We start from the raw sequence: 18,319 nt of genomic DNA, 5'->3' as shown, positions 1-18,319 counted from the left end.
ACTAAATTAAATAAACTAGTAATTTTTAAATAGTTTTTTTAAAGCTGAAATTCAGATTTTTTTTAAACAAAAATAAAATAAATATAAAACATGAAATAAAGATTTAAGGGGAAAAAATGGCAAATAAAGCTACTAGAAATATTTAAAAGTAACTTTAAACATTTAACTTTTAGAATTTTAAGATAAAATATTTAAGACAAATACGCTTACTGTAATTTTTAAATTGTGTAAATTTACTTGCTTGAATTTTGACCCTTTTAAATTAAACAAAAACACATATTAAAAATATAAACAAAAATATTAAAATACAAAAGCACAAAATAAAACATGTTACAATTTAAACATTGCAGGCATTGTTTTGTTTGAATTTTAGTATTTTAAACTAAAACTTTTCAAACAAAAATAAAATAAATATAAAACATGAAATAAAGATTTAAGGGGAAAAAATGGCAAATAAAGCTACTAGAAATATTTAAATGTAACTGTAAGCATTTAACTTTTAGAATTTTAAGATAAAATAAGACAAGTATGCTTACTGTAATTTTTAAATTGTGTAAATTTACTTGCTTGAATTTTGACCCTTTTAAATTAAACAAAAACACATATTAAAAATATAAACAAACATATTAAAATACAAAAGCACAAAATAATGCATGTTACAATTTAAACATTGTAGGCATTTTTTGTTTGAATTTTAGTATTTTAAACTAAAACTTAAACAGCAAAATTGCACACTTTGAATTTATCTGTTTTGATGAAAATTGCAGACGAATTCTAAATGTTCTGTGAGTTGGTTCAGTAAGTAATATCAGTGACAGCTATGGAAAATACAAATATATGGAAAATACAAAAAATATTAACTAACACAAAATTGATCAAAATATTCAAACGAGAAACTTAAATTTTTGAATCAGTTTATGTATTTAATTTGTCAATATTTAGCCTTTTAATTAGGATAGCTCCCAAAGCCTTTCTCCTCTCCTTACATAAAACAGTCTTGGCACTGGAGTATGCCGGTATTTTAGTAATAAAATCATAACCTTTTTGATATAATTCTGAAAGTAGTTTTGGAAATATATGGGGAACGGGAACTGATTTTTTTGGGGGGGGGACTTTTCTTCTGCAAGTCTCTAACTTCCTTTTAACTTCGTTCTCAGTAATGTTGGGCACGCAGAAATGTACTTCGTATATGTACTTTCTTCAGTACTTTGTATTGAAAATTTCTCTTTACATTTCCTTTACAACGATGTGTCTTTTCTTTTACACATACCCAACTCATTCCTAATTTATTTTTTCGGTGTGGGTAATCATCTACAACTAAACATTCTTTTTTTGTAGAGAGTAATTTTTTTAAAATGGCTATGGGTTCCATCGCAGATTTTTTTTCGACGCTAAAAAAGACATACACGCTTCATAAGGATCAAACATCGACTGAGAAAATGAGAAAGACATTTTCTATTATAAGTATCGGCTTTTCTCTACAGCAGGTGCAAAGCTCGAAACTACACAATAGATGACATATGACTGATTAGGAAAACAACACAATAAGTGCGAGAATGTCCGCTCTGTCCACCTAGCTACTCTCACGTGTCCGCTGTAGCCACTGTCCGCTCTGACCGCGTAACCAATACAACCACCAAGAACCGGCTCAGTGTGCGCAGGTGAAACAGAAATATCAAACTTCCATCCTGGATCCTGGTATGTCTGAAAAACTTAAAGGAAGACAAGCCTAAGATACTAATTCTGAAATGCATATTATTTTAAAAGATAACAAACCTATATCTCTGATACCCAGAAGATATAAGAGATAAAGAAAGTGTTCAACTAAAACAAGTAAAATCTATTTTACAATTGGATTTGGATGTTCATGAAGAACAAGTTATGTCTTTGGAAAGAAAACTTTCCGTATCAGGCTGTAGAAATTTTACAGAAACAACTATTAGATGCCAAGAATGAAATAGAAGCTGCGAAAATACAAATGTTTAAGGTACAAGAAGAAAATAAGAAAACATATAACTTTCGAAGACGTTCTTCAAAATGTTATGAAATTAATGATTTAGTAGCAATCACCAAAGATAAAATCCTGTCTGAGAAAGAAAATAAAGTTCAAAATGTTAAACTGAACATGCAAGAAATGCTAGCTTTAGAAAAAGATTGCATGAGGGAAATTATGGAGAAGCGATTATTTGCTAAACAAGCAGAATTAGAAAGGAAAATGTGTATCACTCATGAAGATATCAGAATTATATCAGAAAGGTTGTCGTCAGTTGCGAGAAATTCTTAATGCTGATGATTGGGAACATTAGGGAGACCTGTGTGGTGCTGATGCTGTTCCAACGCCATCTAGTGCGACTTCAACATCAATTTACAAAGCAACTAAACATAAGACAACGTCACAGAAGAGGCGTTTCTTGAAGAATCTTCTGTCCCCAAAAGAAGACTTTCTAAAGCAATATCAGCTGTTAATTTTATATCTGAAGTAAGCAAACAAAATGCTTTTAATTTTCAAGCAAATACTGATTATACTTCTGGAAAAGAAATAATTGACGCAGAAATTCAAAATAGTTTTGAAACTTACGGAGAAGAGCTTCGAAAAGATGCGAAAATACAAATGTTTAAGGTACAAGAAGAAAATAAGAAAACATATAACTTTCGAAGACGTTCTTCAAAATGTTATGAAATTAATGATTTAGTAGCAATCAAAAGGACGCAATTTGGACCAATAAGTTAAAATCAAAGTATTTAGGCTTGTATAAGATTGTCAAAATAAAGAATAATGACTCCTATGATGTTGTAAAAGAAGGAGATCATGAAGGACCCACTAAAACAAGTACATGCGCTGAATACATAAAACAATGGACTCAAGCAGAAGAAGATGAATAAAATAATACTGATTATGACGTTCTTAACCTGAAGTGATACAACTGATAACCGAACTGTGAGTTTCCACCTAATAATGACTTTTATTTAAGTAAATGCTATTTTTAAGATGAAATGAACATTTCCAAAACTGTTAAAGATTGAAGATATTTTTCGTTTTAGATGAAATATAGAAGGGACTGTTGACGATGTTATTGTGCAAAGATGGACAATTAAGATGTTTCCTTTCAATATTGTCCTTAGCACACAATCTTCCCCTCTCCCTTCGTACTTCTTTTCAGGTTTCGGCTTATTTACGATGATGGTTCTTTTTATGATGTCAAGAGTAGAATAATGTCTTCGAGGTCGACGCATAGCAGGAACCCGAATGTGGGATACTAAATCCATAGTTTAACAATTTTCTTCGCGAGCTGTCTAATTTTTAGCTGTTGACTGCACGAGTGAAATTGATAGAACTTTGAACAGTTTGTTTTATGAGAGGAGATGTAAGATGTTGTTTTATAGATATAAGGTGTTATAGATGTTGTGTTAATAAATGAACGATATTATACAGTCGGTAGATGGAGCAAAATGACAAAAACCTAATCCAGAAATCTTTTTTTTTTTTTTTTCCCTTTCTGAATATTTCTGAAAATCATGTCTCTATTTTTTGAGAAATAAATAAATAATAAAATTCAATTAAAAATTTTTACTTGAGATGAAATCAGAATGGCTTTCTAGTGAACAAATGTGAACAAATTTTCAACGAAAGAAGTACTCAGCAATAAGTACTACAACTTTTTCAAATTTAGTTTTCCAATTAGGAACACAAGATAGAGTAAAAAGTGGATTTCTTGTAAGATTTCATTTCTTTTTCTTGGAAAAAGTAGGAAATTACGTAATTTTGGAAACTTCCTCAATTGCTTTGAATGAAAAATTCTTCAATTCATATGCAGCCATTCTCAGCTTAATTGCTCATAGCAATCACAGCAGATTACGTTTTATGCTTTCTATAGATTTCTGTAGTGCAGTGGATTTACATTTTACTTTTGTTATTTAAAATTCATTTCCGTACATTGGAATCAAAATATTGAGAATGAATAATTTAAAATGCGAGCGTCCAAAATTCGTTTGCGAAGTTTTTTCAGAAGTTGACGAGTTCCATCGACATGTGGCAACAATTCGCATTTCATTTTCTTTTATCGTTTGCAGATATATTAATTTTTAATGAATAAAGAATTTTTCCTTTGGAAATTTCCCAAAATAGCGATTCTTATCGCAAAGAATCTGCGTGAAATTTTGTCCTCGCAATGGAAATCCGCTAGGTAAGTTTTTGAAACTTTGTAAAATGCTTTTGAAGGCAATATTTTATTCAGCGTAAGAGATTTTGAGTAGTGTAAGATGTTTAATGAAGGGATAGAATACATCGAAGACGAAACTCGCTTTGTTAGATCATTTACTTTAAATAACTGAGTGTCGATCAAGTCGAAGATTTGCTTAGCGATCATCGTTCAATAAATTGGGATATTATTAAAGAAATTTTCATATCATCTAGACCTGTCAAGCTTTTGAACTTTAGTTCATCGCTTGTTCAAAATACAGTAACATGTCTCAGAAACATATCCTTCTTAAAATATAAGAATATTGCTGGTAATGGAATGTAGATTAATGTAATTAATGCTTACTATACCTGAAATTTGATTTAAGGATTTAACTAAAGAATTTGTATTATGGAAGGGAAAACAATCCGAAAGTATTTATAAATATTTTATTTGGTAATGATGTAGTATGCAAACTACCACTTTTTGTTACTTTTTTCTCAAATAGTGCGATTAAAATTCTAATTTTTAGTATAAAAATAAATGCAATTAAGAGTACATAAATGAATATAATTCCATTACTAATTTAAAAACATATTAAATTTTTAATGTCATTGCATTGATATTTCCATTGCTTTATAAAAAAATCGAATGTGTATTACCACATGACTTCCTTGTACGATTTGTTTTTGCTGCATTTAATTTAAACTTATTTCCTCGAATTTCATTAGATATATATTTCTCATTCAGTTAATTCAGTTCACACTTCGTGGCAAGGCAAAAATACATAAAACATCAAAATAACTTTATTAAAATTGAAAAATATAGTCTCTACATAGTATAATAAAAGAAAGAGTCTGTCTGTGTGTGCGTGTCTTTCGTTCGCGCTGCACGTAAGTTAATAGACTCACGGCTACGAAATTTGGTAGATAGGTGCATTTAGACAAGAGCCAGTGCACCTCGAAGCGATTTTTTTCGAAATTCGAATTAAAAATTTTTTTATTTTATGTTTTGTGACGAAATCGCGTCATTTTGAGACATAATGGCCTATAGGAAACGAGATTTTACTCTGCACACTCCATTTTCACATCGTCATGAAATGTAGGCACTTAACTATTTTACGAACTTAAAATAAATTGATCAGGAATAGGATAAGCTTCAGGCCACTTGGTGAAGTAATCAACGACAACGAGTATGTATTTGTTGCCATCAGCAGTTCGTGGCAGAGGTCCCAGGATGTCAAAGGCGATTCGTTCAAAAGGCGCCCCTACGTTGTAACGTTGCAGCTTGCCTCGGCTGCGTCTCTTAGGTCCTTTCCGACCTGCACAGGCATCGCAAGATCGGCACCACTTTTGCACGTCATCCTTTGCATTATTCCAGTAAAAGCGCTCACGAACTCTCTGTAAGGTCTTCATTATTCCAAAGTGACCTCCCGTAGGGCTGTTATGTAGTTCTTTAAGGACATCAGGATTGCGGGATCTTGGAAGTATCAGCTGCCATCGGAACGTCTTCCCATCATCCGATTCGAATTTCCGGTATAAGACGCCGTTTCGAATGTGAAGTGAATCCCAGAGTGCCCAATATTGTTTGGTTGTAGGACTACAGATAAAAATGTCCTGCCAGGTAGGTTTTCTGTTTGACGACTCCATTAGATCAATTATGGGTTTAATGTCGCGGTCTTCCAGCTGGTCTTTCCTGACTTCATCATCACTCCACGGTTCTCGATCAGCCGATGTTGATGTTGTAATTTGTCTTGCGACCGGAGTCAGCAGCTCGTATTTCGCTTCCACCCTGGAACAATATCGACAGTTTTCTTGGCAAGGTCTTCTAGACAGGGCGTCGGCGTTTCCGTGTGATGATCCCTTACGATGACGGATAGTGATGTCATATTCTTGGAGTCTCTGTATCCACCTGGCTATTTGACCCTCAGGATTCTTGAAATTTAAAAGCCAGGTCAATGATGCATGATCGGTGCGGAGCAGAAATTTTCTGCCGTATAGATAGTGATGGAACTGTTCTACAGCTTTGACTATGGCGAGCAACTCTTTCCTGGTGACACAATAATTCCTCTCCGGTTTAGACAGGCACTTGCTCCAGTACGCCACTACACGTTCTTGGCCGTCTGTTTCTTGGGACAAAACAGCACCGACACTTTCATTGCTCGCGTCGGTGTCGAGAATAAATGGTCGGTCGTGCTGAGGATACGTCAGGATTGGAGCAGATGTTAAAGCCTCCTTTAAGTTGTTAAATGCATCGTCGCATTCTTTTGTCCACAAGAACTTTTGGTTGCTCTCTGTCAGCTTGTGAAGGGGTCTTGCGATGGAAGAAAAGTCCTTCACGAATCTCCTATAGTAGGTGCAAAGCCCTAGAAAGCTTCTCAGCTGATGGACATTTTCGGGACGTTTCCAGGATTTAACCGCTGATACCTTTTCAGGATCCGTGCGCACACCTTCTGCAGAGATGACATGTCCCAGGTAAGTCACTTCCTTTCGGAACAATTTGCATTTAGCGGGACTCAGCTTTAGATTGGCTTCTTTCAGTTTCTGAAGCACCTTTCTAAGATTTTCTAGATGCTCTTCAAAACTCTTTCCGACGATGATGATATCGTCCAGGTATATCAGACAGGCTTCATAGGAAAGTCCTTTCAAAACAGTCTCCATGAGGCGTTCGAATGTTGCCGGCGCATTACACAGTCCAAACGGCATCACCTTGAATTGCCAAAGCCCTTGTCCCGTAGTAAATGCCGTCTTTTCTCGGTCATGAAGGTGTATTTCTACCTGCCAATACCCACTCTTTAAATCAAGCGTTGAGAACCACTTGCTTCCAGAAAGAGTGTCTAGAATGTCGTCAATTCTAGGAAGAGGGTAACTGTCTTTCTTCGTAACCTCATTCAACCGGCGATAGTCAACGCAAAATCTTGTTGAGCCGTCTTTCTTTCTGACGAGAACGATGGGAGATGCCCATGGACTTGTTGAAGGCTCGATGACATCGCCTTCTTCCATATCTTTTAACAGTGTTCGCACCTCTTCCTGTTTAGCAAACGGCAGACGCCTTGGATGTTGCTTGATCGGGCGATGATCGCCGGTATCTATTCTATGTTGTGTCAAACTAGTTCGACCCACGTCAGAAGACGAGCGGGAAAAAACAACTTGAAGATCTTTAATAACGCGATCGGCAGCATTCTTCTCTTCATCGTTTAATTGCGCATTCTGCAATAACTCCGATGTAATTCTCTCTGAGGACACGGATTCTTGGATGTTACTCTTTCTTTCAACGGTGGTTACTGGAGTACATGCTGCAACCACTTCACCTTTCTTAATAATTCTCCCCTTCTCAGTTACATTGGCGACTCTCACCGGGATAACCGTTCTGGATAGGTCGACGAGTGTTGAGGCTACTAGTACTCCTTTTGGGCTATTACAGTTATTGGGATATTCTATGACGCCGTAGCGGAAATTTTTGTTTTCGGCTATGGATCCAGGAAGTAAAATTTCTGTTCTTGCCGGTATTGTGATATTGTCTTGTGCTATGATTTTATGGACAGATTTAACTTCATCATTGACTCCAAATAACGCTATGTCCTCAGATGTAGAATGCAATTCGTTATTTTTAAAGTCCAAGGAAAAATTGTATTTCCTTAGAAAGTCCAATCCGAGTATGCAAGAATCAGTGATCTCTGCTACATATGCCGTGTGATGGTAAGCGGCACTTCCAAACGTGATGTTAGCATTTACTTTTCCATCGATGTTGATCTTCTCACCGGACACAGTCTGTAGGGTAACGCAGGGCGGCGTCCAGATAAGTTTGCTTCCCAGTTGTTGAGCCAAATCTTTTCGGATGATGGTAACGTTGGCTCCTGTATCTATCGTCATATTGCAGGGAACTCCATTAATATGTCCTATTATGAAAAGTCCATTACTGCCGCCTCTCACTGCAGAAATCTGAAGCGCTTTAAACTGGGGCTTTTCATGATCTGGCAACCTCCGCCCCGCGAGATGGCCACTAATTAGCTTCCCTGCTGTTTGTTAGGAGCGGTCTTAGCATCCGTGCCCTGGGGTGTTCTGCAGTTTCGTCGGATGTGTCCTTCAGCACCGCAGTTCCAGCACTTTACGGTCGGTTTCTTGTCACCAATATTCTGACTCAAGGCGTTCAGTTGTCTAGTTAAATCGTCTAGACGAGCAGTGACTTGATCCCCTGGCTCCTGGACTTGAGCAGCTCTGACTGGATGGCGGTCTCGACGGGTGACTTGCTGGGCTGCCTCAAATTTCATGGCATACACTAAAGCGCTTTTCAGATCTTTAACATCCGCCATTCGCAGTGCTTTCTGTATTTCAGGGTCCCGGATGCCATCGATGAAATACTGCAGGGACAGGATTTCCCTTGTTTCTGTCGGGCACTCTGAAAAGGCGTGATGTGACAGCCTTTCAACATCCGTGGCGAGCTCCTGAAGCGTTTCGGTGAGCTTCTGTTGACGAGATTTTAATTGGAGCCTGCTGTAGTCTTTTAAACATTTCTCGCCGAAGCGCAGCTCCAAAGCGCCGGATAGAGCTTCGAAATCTAGCCTTTGATTTTCGGGAAGCGTCTGCAGGATATCCGCTGCGTCTGCTCTCAGAGAAGTGGCGAGATGACAGGCCTTAGCTTGGGAATCCCACCCATTCGCATCCGCAACGATAGAAAATTGTGTCCTATACACCTGCCAGGAGGTCTTCCCATCATATGTAGATAGTTTCAGAACGGAACGAGCAGGCATCGATAAAAATTTAAAACCTTCAGAATTGTTTCCTACCGTCGCTATGCACTTCTTTAGGCTGTCAACTTCTTTGGCGACGGCAGCAGAAACCCTATCATCAATTTGTTGTTCGACGGCAGAAACTCTCTCTTCTATATGTCCAACTTTAGTTTCAACCGCGTCTATTCTGCCTTCCATAGCCTCAAATTTATTTTCTATTACGCAGGTAATTTCTCTTTTCATTTCGTCCTGACCTGCTTTCATCTCATTTTTAAGGGATTTCATCTCTTCCTTAACGGATTCCTGGCCCAATTTCATTTCTCCTTTGAGGGATTCCTGGCCCAATTTCATTTCTTCTTTAAAAGATGTTTGGCCAGCTTCCATCTTTTCTTGGAAAGCAGCAAAATCAGTAATGAGCTGTCTCAATTGTTCTTCCATCCCTCTTGTTATTGGCATTCAAATCCCACTTCTGACACCAAAAATTGTTGCGTGCGTACGGGCTCGTTATGAAATGAATGCACAAGTCCGATGAAAAATGAACAAAAATTTATTATTATCACAACAAAAATGCTTAAATTTTCTCAAATTATCATGCAGTATTACAATATCTCACAGTAGTTATCTTTTAACTACTCAAATATCCAATAGAACGTAATTCAAAACAGCTAAAGAACGCTAATCCGCGAATTCGCTACAATCAACAAGAGCAGTTTTCTAAACAACAACAAACTAAGCAAGCAACTACTACGAACTGAGATGTTTTCCTTCTTTTATAAGATTTTAAAATCACGCGCTAGAATTTTCCAGTACTTTCTCGAAATCAAAAAGAGATATTTATTTATTTAACGCCCGCGCTCTTGTATTTTTAATTTTTCCGGCTTAGCTTTCTTTTAATATTCGTCACGCGCTGCACTGCGCGAGAAATAAAACCATTTAATTTATAATTGAACTAACATTAGCTTTTTAAATAGCAAATTCGTAACAATATTGAAAAGTTTTGCATGACTTTTTTTCTTCAACGGGAAGTTGGTAAATTTTTTTATTAGGATAATTAATATTTGTATTAAGGGATATAGCTTATTTTATTGTAATGTTTTTTCTCTTGAAAATATAAGATAAAATATCATTAATTATATTTTGCTTTTCAGAATTTTTTGTTTTTTGTATTCTTTTAATGTTATTTATTGCTCATTTCACTGTTTTTAAGATATTGAAAAATTTTGAGTGATTTTTTTTAGGAAACAAAGTTCTTAACCTCCTTTATACCATTTTCTTAAGATTTTGCAAAGGGAAGTTGGTTAATTTATTTATTAGGATAATTAATATTTGTATTAAGGGATATTGCTTATTTCATTGTAATTTTGTTATACGTAATAACTTTTTTTATGAAGTTCTTCTGCAGAGTAAAATTCTATGCAGTTTTTAAATTTAACGTTTGGTGTTCCCTTCAGCCATTATTTCTGTACATTTAAAAGCCAGACGAAGGCTGCTAGTAAATGTAAAACACCAAGTACAGTGAAAACAGTTATCAAATTTTACAATTAAAGCCAGCGGTCAAGAAGTCAGATTTTTCTGTGCACAAAACTGAAAGTTTACTTTTGGTCCCACTCGGCAAAAAGACACTGAAAGTGTAGAAACTGACTTAATTCACAGTTCTGCTAAATTTGGCTCAGCCTTATTTAAACAACTTTTAAATTGCCCCACCTATTGGGTGCCTCCATAATAAAGAGACCACCACATCTGGCCTTGTATAGATTAATGGACTGGGTTACATTTGTAATTATTCACAATCTGCCATTGTATTTCTAAAATTCCATACTGAGATGAAATTCTTACTGATCTTCCCGCACTTTATTTCAATAAAGTGAGAATTCGAATTTTATAAAAACTATCTTTGATAATATTTATAAATTTTATTTACTCTTTTGAGAGCACAAACATGATTCCTCCAGATTAATAATAGCGAGTACAAATTTTTATATTGGACCTTTAGAACATCTTCTGATGTTGCCATTTCGGAAAAACACAACTCATTTTACTTTTATTCATAATTCACGATCTTTACATATGTGTATTTTAAGATTCTCTATTAATGTGTTTCTGATTTCACAAACAGAAGTCTTCAATTATGGAGAGGAGATGTTTAAAAATTTAAAACCTGTTTCTTGAAAAATTAAATATAACTTCAATGCACATGCAAGTTTGTTTTGAAGGTCTTGGGGTGAACATGCACATATGGCAAACTATATTTCTTTACAGTTTCCTGCATTCAAATACTTAACAATAATGTAAAAGAAAATGCAAAGTATTTTAAAATACTACGTTAAAATTTTGCTCTTAACTCGTGTAGACCTTTGTTTTTATTATCCGCGTATGTTTGTTTATATTTAATTGTGCCTTGTACACACTTGCATTCAGCATTTGTTTTACAGTACACTGAATTAATATATATGTTTTCCAGTTTGTAACAAATGTTCAGTTCTTTTGTATCATTTTAAGTATGCTTAAAAGTAAAATTTTTATGCATTTGTACAATTATTTGAATGCACTTTATTTTTCACTTTATTTCTCAATTGTTCTTCCATCCCTCTTGTTATTGGCATTCAAATCCCACTTCTGACACCAAAAATTGTTGCGTGCGTACGGGCTCGTTATGAAATGAATGCACAAGTCCGATGAAAAATGAACAAAAATTTATTATTATCACAACAAAAATGCTTAAATTTTCTCAAATTATCATGCAGTATTACAATATCTCACAGTAGTTATCTTTTAACTACTCAAATATCCAATAGAACGTAATTCAAAACAGCTAAAGAACGCTAATCCGCGAATTCGCTACAATCAACAAGAGCAGTTTTCTAAACAACAACAAACTAAGCAAGCAACTACTACGAACTGAGATGTTTTCCTTCTTTTATAAGATTTTAAAATCACGCGCTAGAATTTTCCAGTACTTTCTCGAAATCAAAAAGAGATATTTATTTATTTAACGCCCGCGCTCTTGTATTTTTAATTTTTCCGGCTTAGCTTTCTTTTAATATTCGTCACGCGCTGCACTGCGCGAGAAATAAAACCATTTAATTTATAATTGAACTAACATTAGCTTTTTAAATAGCAAATTCGTAACAATATTGAAAAGTTTTGCATGACTTTTTTTCTTCAACGGGAAGTTGGTAAATTGTTTTATTAGGATAATTAATATTTGTATTAAGGGATATAGCTTATTTTATTGTAATGTTTTTTCTCTTGAAAATATAAGATAAAATATCATTAATTATATTTTGCTTTTCAGAATTTTTTGTTTTTTGTATTCTTTTAATGTTATTTATTGCTCATTTCACTGTTTTTAAGATATTGAAAAATTTTGAGTGATTTTTTTTAGGAAACAAAGTTCTTAACCTCCTTTATACCATTTTCTTAAGATTTTGCAAAGGGAAGTTGGTTGATTTATTTATTAGGATAATTAATATTTGTATTAAGGGATATTGCTTATTTCATTGTAATTTTGTTATACGTAATAACTTTTTTTATGAAGTTGTTCTGCAGAGTAAAATTCTACGCAGTTTTTAAATTTAACGTTTGGTGTTCCCTTCAGCCATTTTTTCTGTACATTTAAAAGCCAGACGAAGGCTGGCAGCGAAGCTGCTAGTAAATGTAAAACACCAAGTACAGTGAAAACAGTTATCAAATTTTACAATTAAAGCCAGCGGTCAAGAAGTCAGATTTTTCTGTGCACAAAACTGAAAGTTTACTTTTGGTCCCACTGGGCAAAAAGACACTGAAAGTGTAGAAACTGACTTAATTCACAGTTCTGCTAAATTTGGCTCAGCCTTATTTAAACAACTTTTAAATTGCCCCACCTATTGGGTGCCTCCATAATAAAGAGACCACCACATCTGGCCTTGTATGGATTAATGGACTGGTTTACATTTGTAATTATTCACAATCTGCCATTGTATTTCTAAAATTCCATACTGAGATGAAATTCTTACTGATCTTCCCGCACTTTATTTCAATAAAGTGAGAATTCGAATCTTATAAAAACTATCTTTGATAATACTTATAAATTTTATTTACTCTTTTGAGAGCACAAACATGATTCCTCCAGATTAATAATAGCGAGACATCTTCTGATGTTGCCATTTCGGGAAAAACACAACTCATTTTACTTTTATTCATAATTCACGATCTTTACATATGTGTATTTTAAGATTCTCTATTAATGTGTTTCTGATTTCACAAACAGAAGTCTTCAATTATGGAGAGGAGATGTTTAAAAATTTAAAACCTGTTTCTTGAAAAATTAAATATAACTTCAATGCACATGCAAGTTTGTTTTGAAGGTCTTGGGGTGAACATGCACATATGGCAAACTATATTTCTTTACAGTTTCCTGCATTCAAATACTTAACAATAATGTAAAAGAAAATGCAAAGTATTTTAAAATACTACGTTAAAATTTTGCTCTTAACTCGTGTAGACCTTTGTTTTTATTATCCGCGTATGTTTGTTTATATTTAATTGTGCCTTGTACACACTTGCATTCAGCATTTGTTTTACAGTACACTGAATTAATATATATGTTTTCCAGTTTGTAACAAATGTTCAGTTCTTTTGTATCATTTTAAGTATGCTTAAAAGTAAAATTTTTATGCATTTGTACAATTATTTGAATGCACTTTATTTTTTGAAACTCTGGTTGCAGAACTCTGAAACTTTGTGCTTTGATTTTTATTGATATTACGGCAAATCTCATTAGGGTTATCTGTCTAGAGAAATGGATGCCTTCGTGGAGGACGTTCTAATTGAAACTGGCTCGCAGACACGTTACACATGGGGCAAACCAGGAAAACGCCCATGCAATTAGAACATTTTCGAATTATTTCGCTTGGCACAACGGATTTTAGAAATCCAAACCGGAAACTTACGCAGTGTTTTTCGCGATTGTTCTATGGAATATGAACACATGCATAATGGAGACGCACTCGTATGCGCATAACGTACATATACTTAATCCTTTGCAATGACGGAATTAACATAAAGGCTTTCACTTTACGTCATATGATGCATACTATACACAGAAACCTTATGAAATTCTATTTCTCGTTCTTGAATACTAGGTATATAGCTTATAACCGTTTCAACCAGGTATCGTCAACGCAGTGCTCGCTGGTTCCAAGATGCTCCCTAAGCAGTTTCAAACTACCCTTTTTCAAATATTGGCCCACGAGCTGCCGAGCGGTAAAGTCGCAGAACACTGAGAGCTCGTTACGAGGTTCGGATCGGGCTGGCTGCATGGGCGTTGTCGTGGTTTCCTCATGTGTAACGTGTATGCGAACCAGTTTCCCTTAAAAGTCCTTCACGAAGGCATCCCTCCTCGTAGGCAGATAGCTCTCGAATGCTTTGTCGTAATCAAATAAACAAGCCAAATCTTTCAAATATCTAAATGGCAATTTTTGGATATTCGGAAGACAAATATTCGAAATTGTAACGAATGATTTTTGTAAATTTCTTATTTTTGCTTTCCCATGGTAAGAAATGTAAGAGCAGCAAAATTAGCCTTTTAACATAAACTGAATGCTAGCAAAATCAAAATAACACTTCATGACAAGATGAATCAACTTTCGATTGCTAGGAACATCTGATTCCGCATACAATGAACTATTTTCTATCCCCATTAACCTCATATACTCTGTCCAACCAGGTGCACTGCGCTTTACATAGATTACTTCCTGTTCATATGTTATTTAATTAATTTGCCTTCTAAATTCAAGCAAAATTCGCATTCTTCTCTTCAGATTGGAAGATAACGAGGGCATACAGACAGCATTGATTTCGCAATGGTTGGTACTAAGAAAATGTTATGTCAGCTGATTGTTGTGTGACAACAACTTATTTCATTGCACAACAACAAGCCTCAGTTTTCTTGCTTAGCTGGCAACATTTATGAACAAAGAACTATAGCAATGTACTAAAGCAACTTTTATTATGAGTTTTCATTTAGTTCACTAATGGCCCACCAGCGGGCAAGCGGTAAAGTCGCTGAACACTGGTAGTTCGATTCGAGGTTCGAATCCCGCGAACGGGCTGGCTGCATAGGTGTTTTCGTGGTTTTCCCCCACGTGTAACGTATATACGAGCCAGTTTCCCTTAGAAAGTCCTCCACGAAGGGCATCCCTCTCTTTAGGCAGATAGCCCTCGAGGCTTTGCCGTAATTAAATAACCTAACCTAACCTAGTTCACTAATGTTTACTGTGGGTGGCAAACTGGGCCAATGATTGGGCCTTGTCTCAGGTGAACTACTCGAAGAGGTGCCAAATTAGCCACAAAAATTTAGAAATTAGACTTCGGAAGTACATCAAGAAGTTGAAAAAGAATTAAAATACTTTCGAGTACTCCGGATGAATTAAGCGAAGAATTCATAATACTAATTTTTTTTTAAAGCGCTGAGGTTTCGCAGCACTGGATGTTTCTAACATCAAAATTTAATCTTCGAACAAACGTGTTGAATTTTAGCTCGTTGCAATGGCTCAACTAGCCTAGATAGCACCATGGCGCAGACGTTAATATTCTCTACTATCAATTGTTTATTAGCAAAGCAACAAATCATGTTTTTGGCATAGATTTAGTCAAGATTTAGAGATCTTGTCTAAATCTACGCCAAACATTAATTTTGTTGCTTTGCTAATTTTATGTTTCACTTTGGTGTGTTTCTCTTTTCTTGGGCTGAAGATTTTACTTCACCATAACAAACTTTGTAAAGTCTATTGAGTTTACATAAACTATATAATATCGATATCAATACTATACAGTATCGCAACAGCCTATTTTTGTTGCCAATGACGAAATGCTATAATTGGCTAGATCTTCTGCACTTTCAATACACCTTTCCTTGGAGAACCATGATCGCTGCGTGGAGCCCGCGAGGCAGCATATCAGTTGATCCGGAACAAATCTCACCACCTGTACACTCTCAACTTATAACTGATTTTGGAACTATTTTTGTCGCAACCCACATAAGGCATAAAGGCCGACTAGAATAGCGTTGAAGGATCTAAATGAAGGTATTTACCGATAAAGTGTTCCATTATTATCAAGTTTTTGCTTCACTTTTGAGTAAAATTTGTTGTCGAACGATAACCATGGTGCGAGGTTGTATTGATACTTATTTTGGGACGGAACTGTATAGTTAGTTTTGTGATGGTTATTTCTGGATTACACTGCTGGATGGATTAAATGAGTTTTCTGTCAGCCTGTTTCATTAATTGTTATGTCTGGAATACGATTGTATCTAAGGTAAGACATGACTTCTTTTTCTTCATTTTTGAGTTGTTCTCTTGTTTATAATGAAATAATAAATTTAATTTTTCATCATAAAATAGAAACGGAGTTTTAAATTTTTAACTTTTTTTGTGTGTGTGTAAGATTTAAGACGAGCCGTCGTGTCTGATTTTAATGCAACTGATATCGACATTAAAGAACACCTTTTAAACGTTCAGTTTCGCTTCGTTGATTTTATAAGATAACCAGTATCGAATATATAATTTTAAAAGAATCTGTTCTTGTAACATGAATAAGTAAGCAATAAAATTTTGGAAAGAGAGAAATAAATGAAAAAAATGAATGAATTTTATGAAGGAACAGAAATAAATGAAAGCGATAAAGCTGTCAATTTAAAGATTTGAAACACGAAAATGAAATTAAAACATAAAAACCGGTTCGATCAGATATAGTCAATCTGATTAAATATTAAGAAAAATACTGAATCATCCATAATCAATGATTGATCCTCCAAAATTACGCCTGAGAAGACCGGAATTTAAAATAAAACGTCCACGGTCTAGAAATTTTAAAAGTTTGGAATTCTACCAATAGTCAAAGATTTGTGGAGGCATCCCGGTCATAAATGACGCGCGCAAATTGGAGAAGCTTTCAGCTAAATAGGTTTTAAATATGAAAAGTTCCCGACAGTTCCGGCCCATTTATCTTAATGAAGAAGGATGAAACACTCACGGATCAATTATGGCAATAATCATTTGTCATTAATCAAGATATCCGTTGGAAAGCATTTTAAGTGCCCTAACCATTCTCTCTGTCTGCGACACCCTTGATTTATCCTTTCCGTTTCCCAGGTACACGAGGTAAAGGAAGGAAATCGCTAAGCAAGCTATTCCATATGGGATTTTGGCACAGCATCCTTCAGAAAAAATTCTATTACGTTAATGATTTCTAAATCTTCTAATGTCCCTAAACCTGAAATATACATCACGTGAACTACACTGATGTATGCTGCTATCGTCTTGGAGATGTTCATCCATGTTCGAATCTTGAGATTGCCAGAGTACAAGCTATTTGTGATTGTGAATCAGTTTAGGTAAAAGCTTTCTAACCGGGGGTGTGGAAAAGCAGCTCAAAACTTATAAGATTTGTGCTATTTTTGTTTTAAAAGGGAGTTTGATATCACAGCAAAGAGAAAAATACTTGTTCGGGCTGAATGTAGATTATGTTTATTGAAAAAAATTGGAAAAAAAACAGCATATCATCAACTAAAGGAATAGCATAACTAATATGGAGTTAGTACAACATCTTTTAAGAAGTGATATAGTAGTGTATGTTTGATAGCGATTAAGGTCCATTTTTACTACACTTTCTGAGATGAAAATATTTAGATACATTTTTTGGAGATCCGCGGCGAATGCTAAACTGTGTTGTTATTTGTTTAGAGCAATTATATTTACTTGATAATTGTAATTTTAATTTAGAAGTCAAACAACAAAAATCAGCGTTATATTTTCAAATTTTCACAGGACTCGTTTCGATGATTTTACCGAACCATCAGCAAATCATGATGGTTCGGGAAAACCATCGAAAGGAGACCTGTGAAAATTTGAAAATATAACGCTGATTTTTGTTGTTTAACTAATTAATACTTGTTCGGCATGTTATTGTATCTTAATTGTAATTTTATTTACTTCATATTAAATTTCTGCTCTCACATTTTACCTCCATGAAAAAATATTTACTATTCTTCTTGTTAAATAAATTGACAGTTGACATCACAGGCATTTTGAAAAGAATTTTATGTATATTGGACTAAATATTGTAGATTTTAATGGGCTTCATATACTATGAGCTCAGTAATGCTGAATATAACTGATTTTATACTGCGAATTTAGTTGTTTTGAAAGAAAATTCCAAGCATCGCTACTTTAAAATCACAGTTTTTATTAGGTAGAGACGTTCTGAATTTTGAAACCATGTCAAATAATTAATTTTGTTTTTTATATAGCATTGCGTCTAAATACATTCTTTGAGGTACCTGAATTTTACAAATCAAGAATTGGAGGCGGTTTCTCTAATCATTTTAAACTAAACATAAGGCAGCCTTTAAGAGAAAACTTACTCATGT

General features: G+C 34.7%; 1 protein-coding gene and 1 long non-coding RNA gene across 12 annotated transcripts in view; one reads left to right on the top strand and one right to left on the bottom strand.

Moving 5' to 3' along the window:
* Positions 1 to 536: 536 nt before the first annotated feature.
* The window catches only part of LOC118180730 (uncharacterized), a 49,338-nt gene continuing 31,555 nt past the window's right edge, over positions 537 to 18,319 (bottom strand). The window contains exon 3 of one of the 2 annotated variants that reach the window (XR_015041549.1): positions 537 to 818. This is a non-coding gene — a long non-coding RNA (uncharacterized LOC118180730). The remainder of the gene's footprint in view (positions 819 to 18,319) is intronic. The other variant, XR_015041548.1, reaches the window with a different exon arrangement.
* Positions 2,989 to 18,319, top strand: part of LOC146996642 (transcription factor unc-3-like) — a 100,536-nt gene continuing 85,205 nt past the window's right edge. The window contains exon 1 of one of the 10 annotated variants that reach the window (XM_085817983.1): positions 2,989 to 4,184. In XM_085817983.1, the coding sequence (XP_085674109.1) occupies positions 4,087 to 4,184 (98 nt within the window). In that variant the 5' untranslated portion in view covers positions 2,989 to 4,086. Of the gene's footprint in view, positions 4,185 to 12,001; positions 12,084 to 15,776; positions 16,207 to 16,254; positions 17,285 to 18,319 lie in introns of those variants that run through there. The other 9 variants (XM_085817986.1, XR_015041536.1, XR_015041535.1 and 6 more) reach the window with 9 other exon arrangements.

The sequence above is a fragment of the Stegodyphus dumicola genome, chromosome 6 (genome assembly GCF_044657685.1).
Source record: "Stegodyphus dumicola isolate Sdum_Otavi_A_Nest chromosome 6, ASM4465768v1".
NCBI lineage: Eukaryota > Metazoa > Arthropoda > Arachnida > Araneae > Eresidae > Stegodyphus > Stegodyphus dumicola.
The sequence above is the reverse complement of the archived record's forward strand: the minus strand, read 5'-3'. Positions and strand labels throughout refer to the sequence as shown.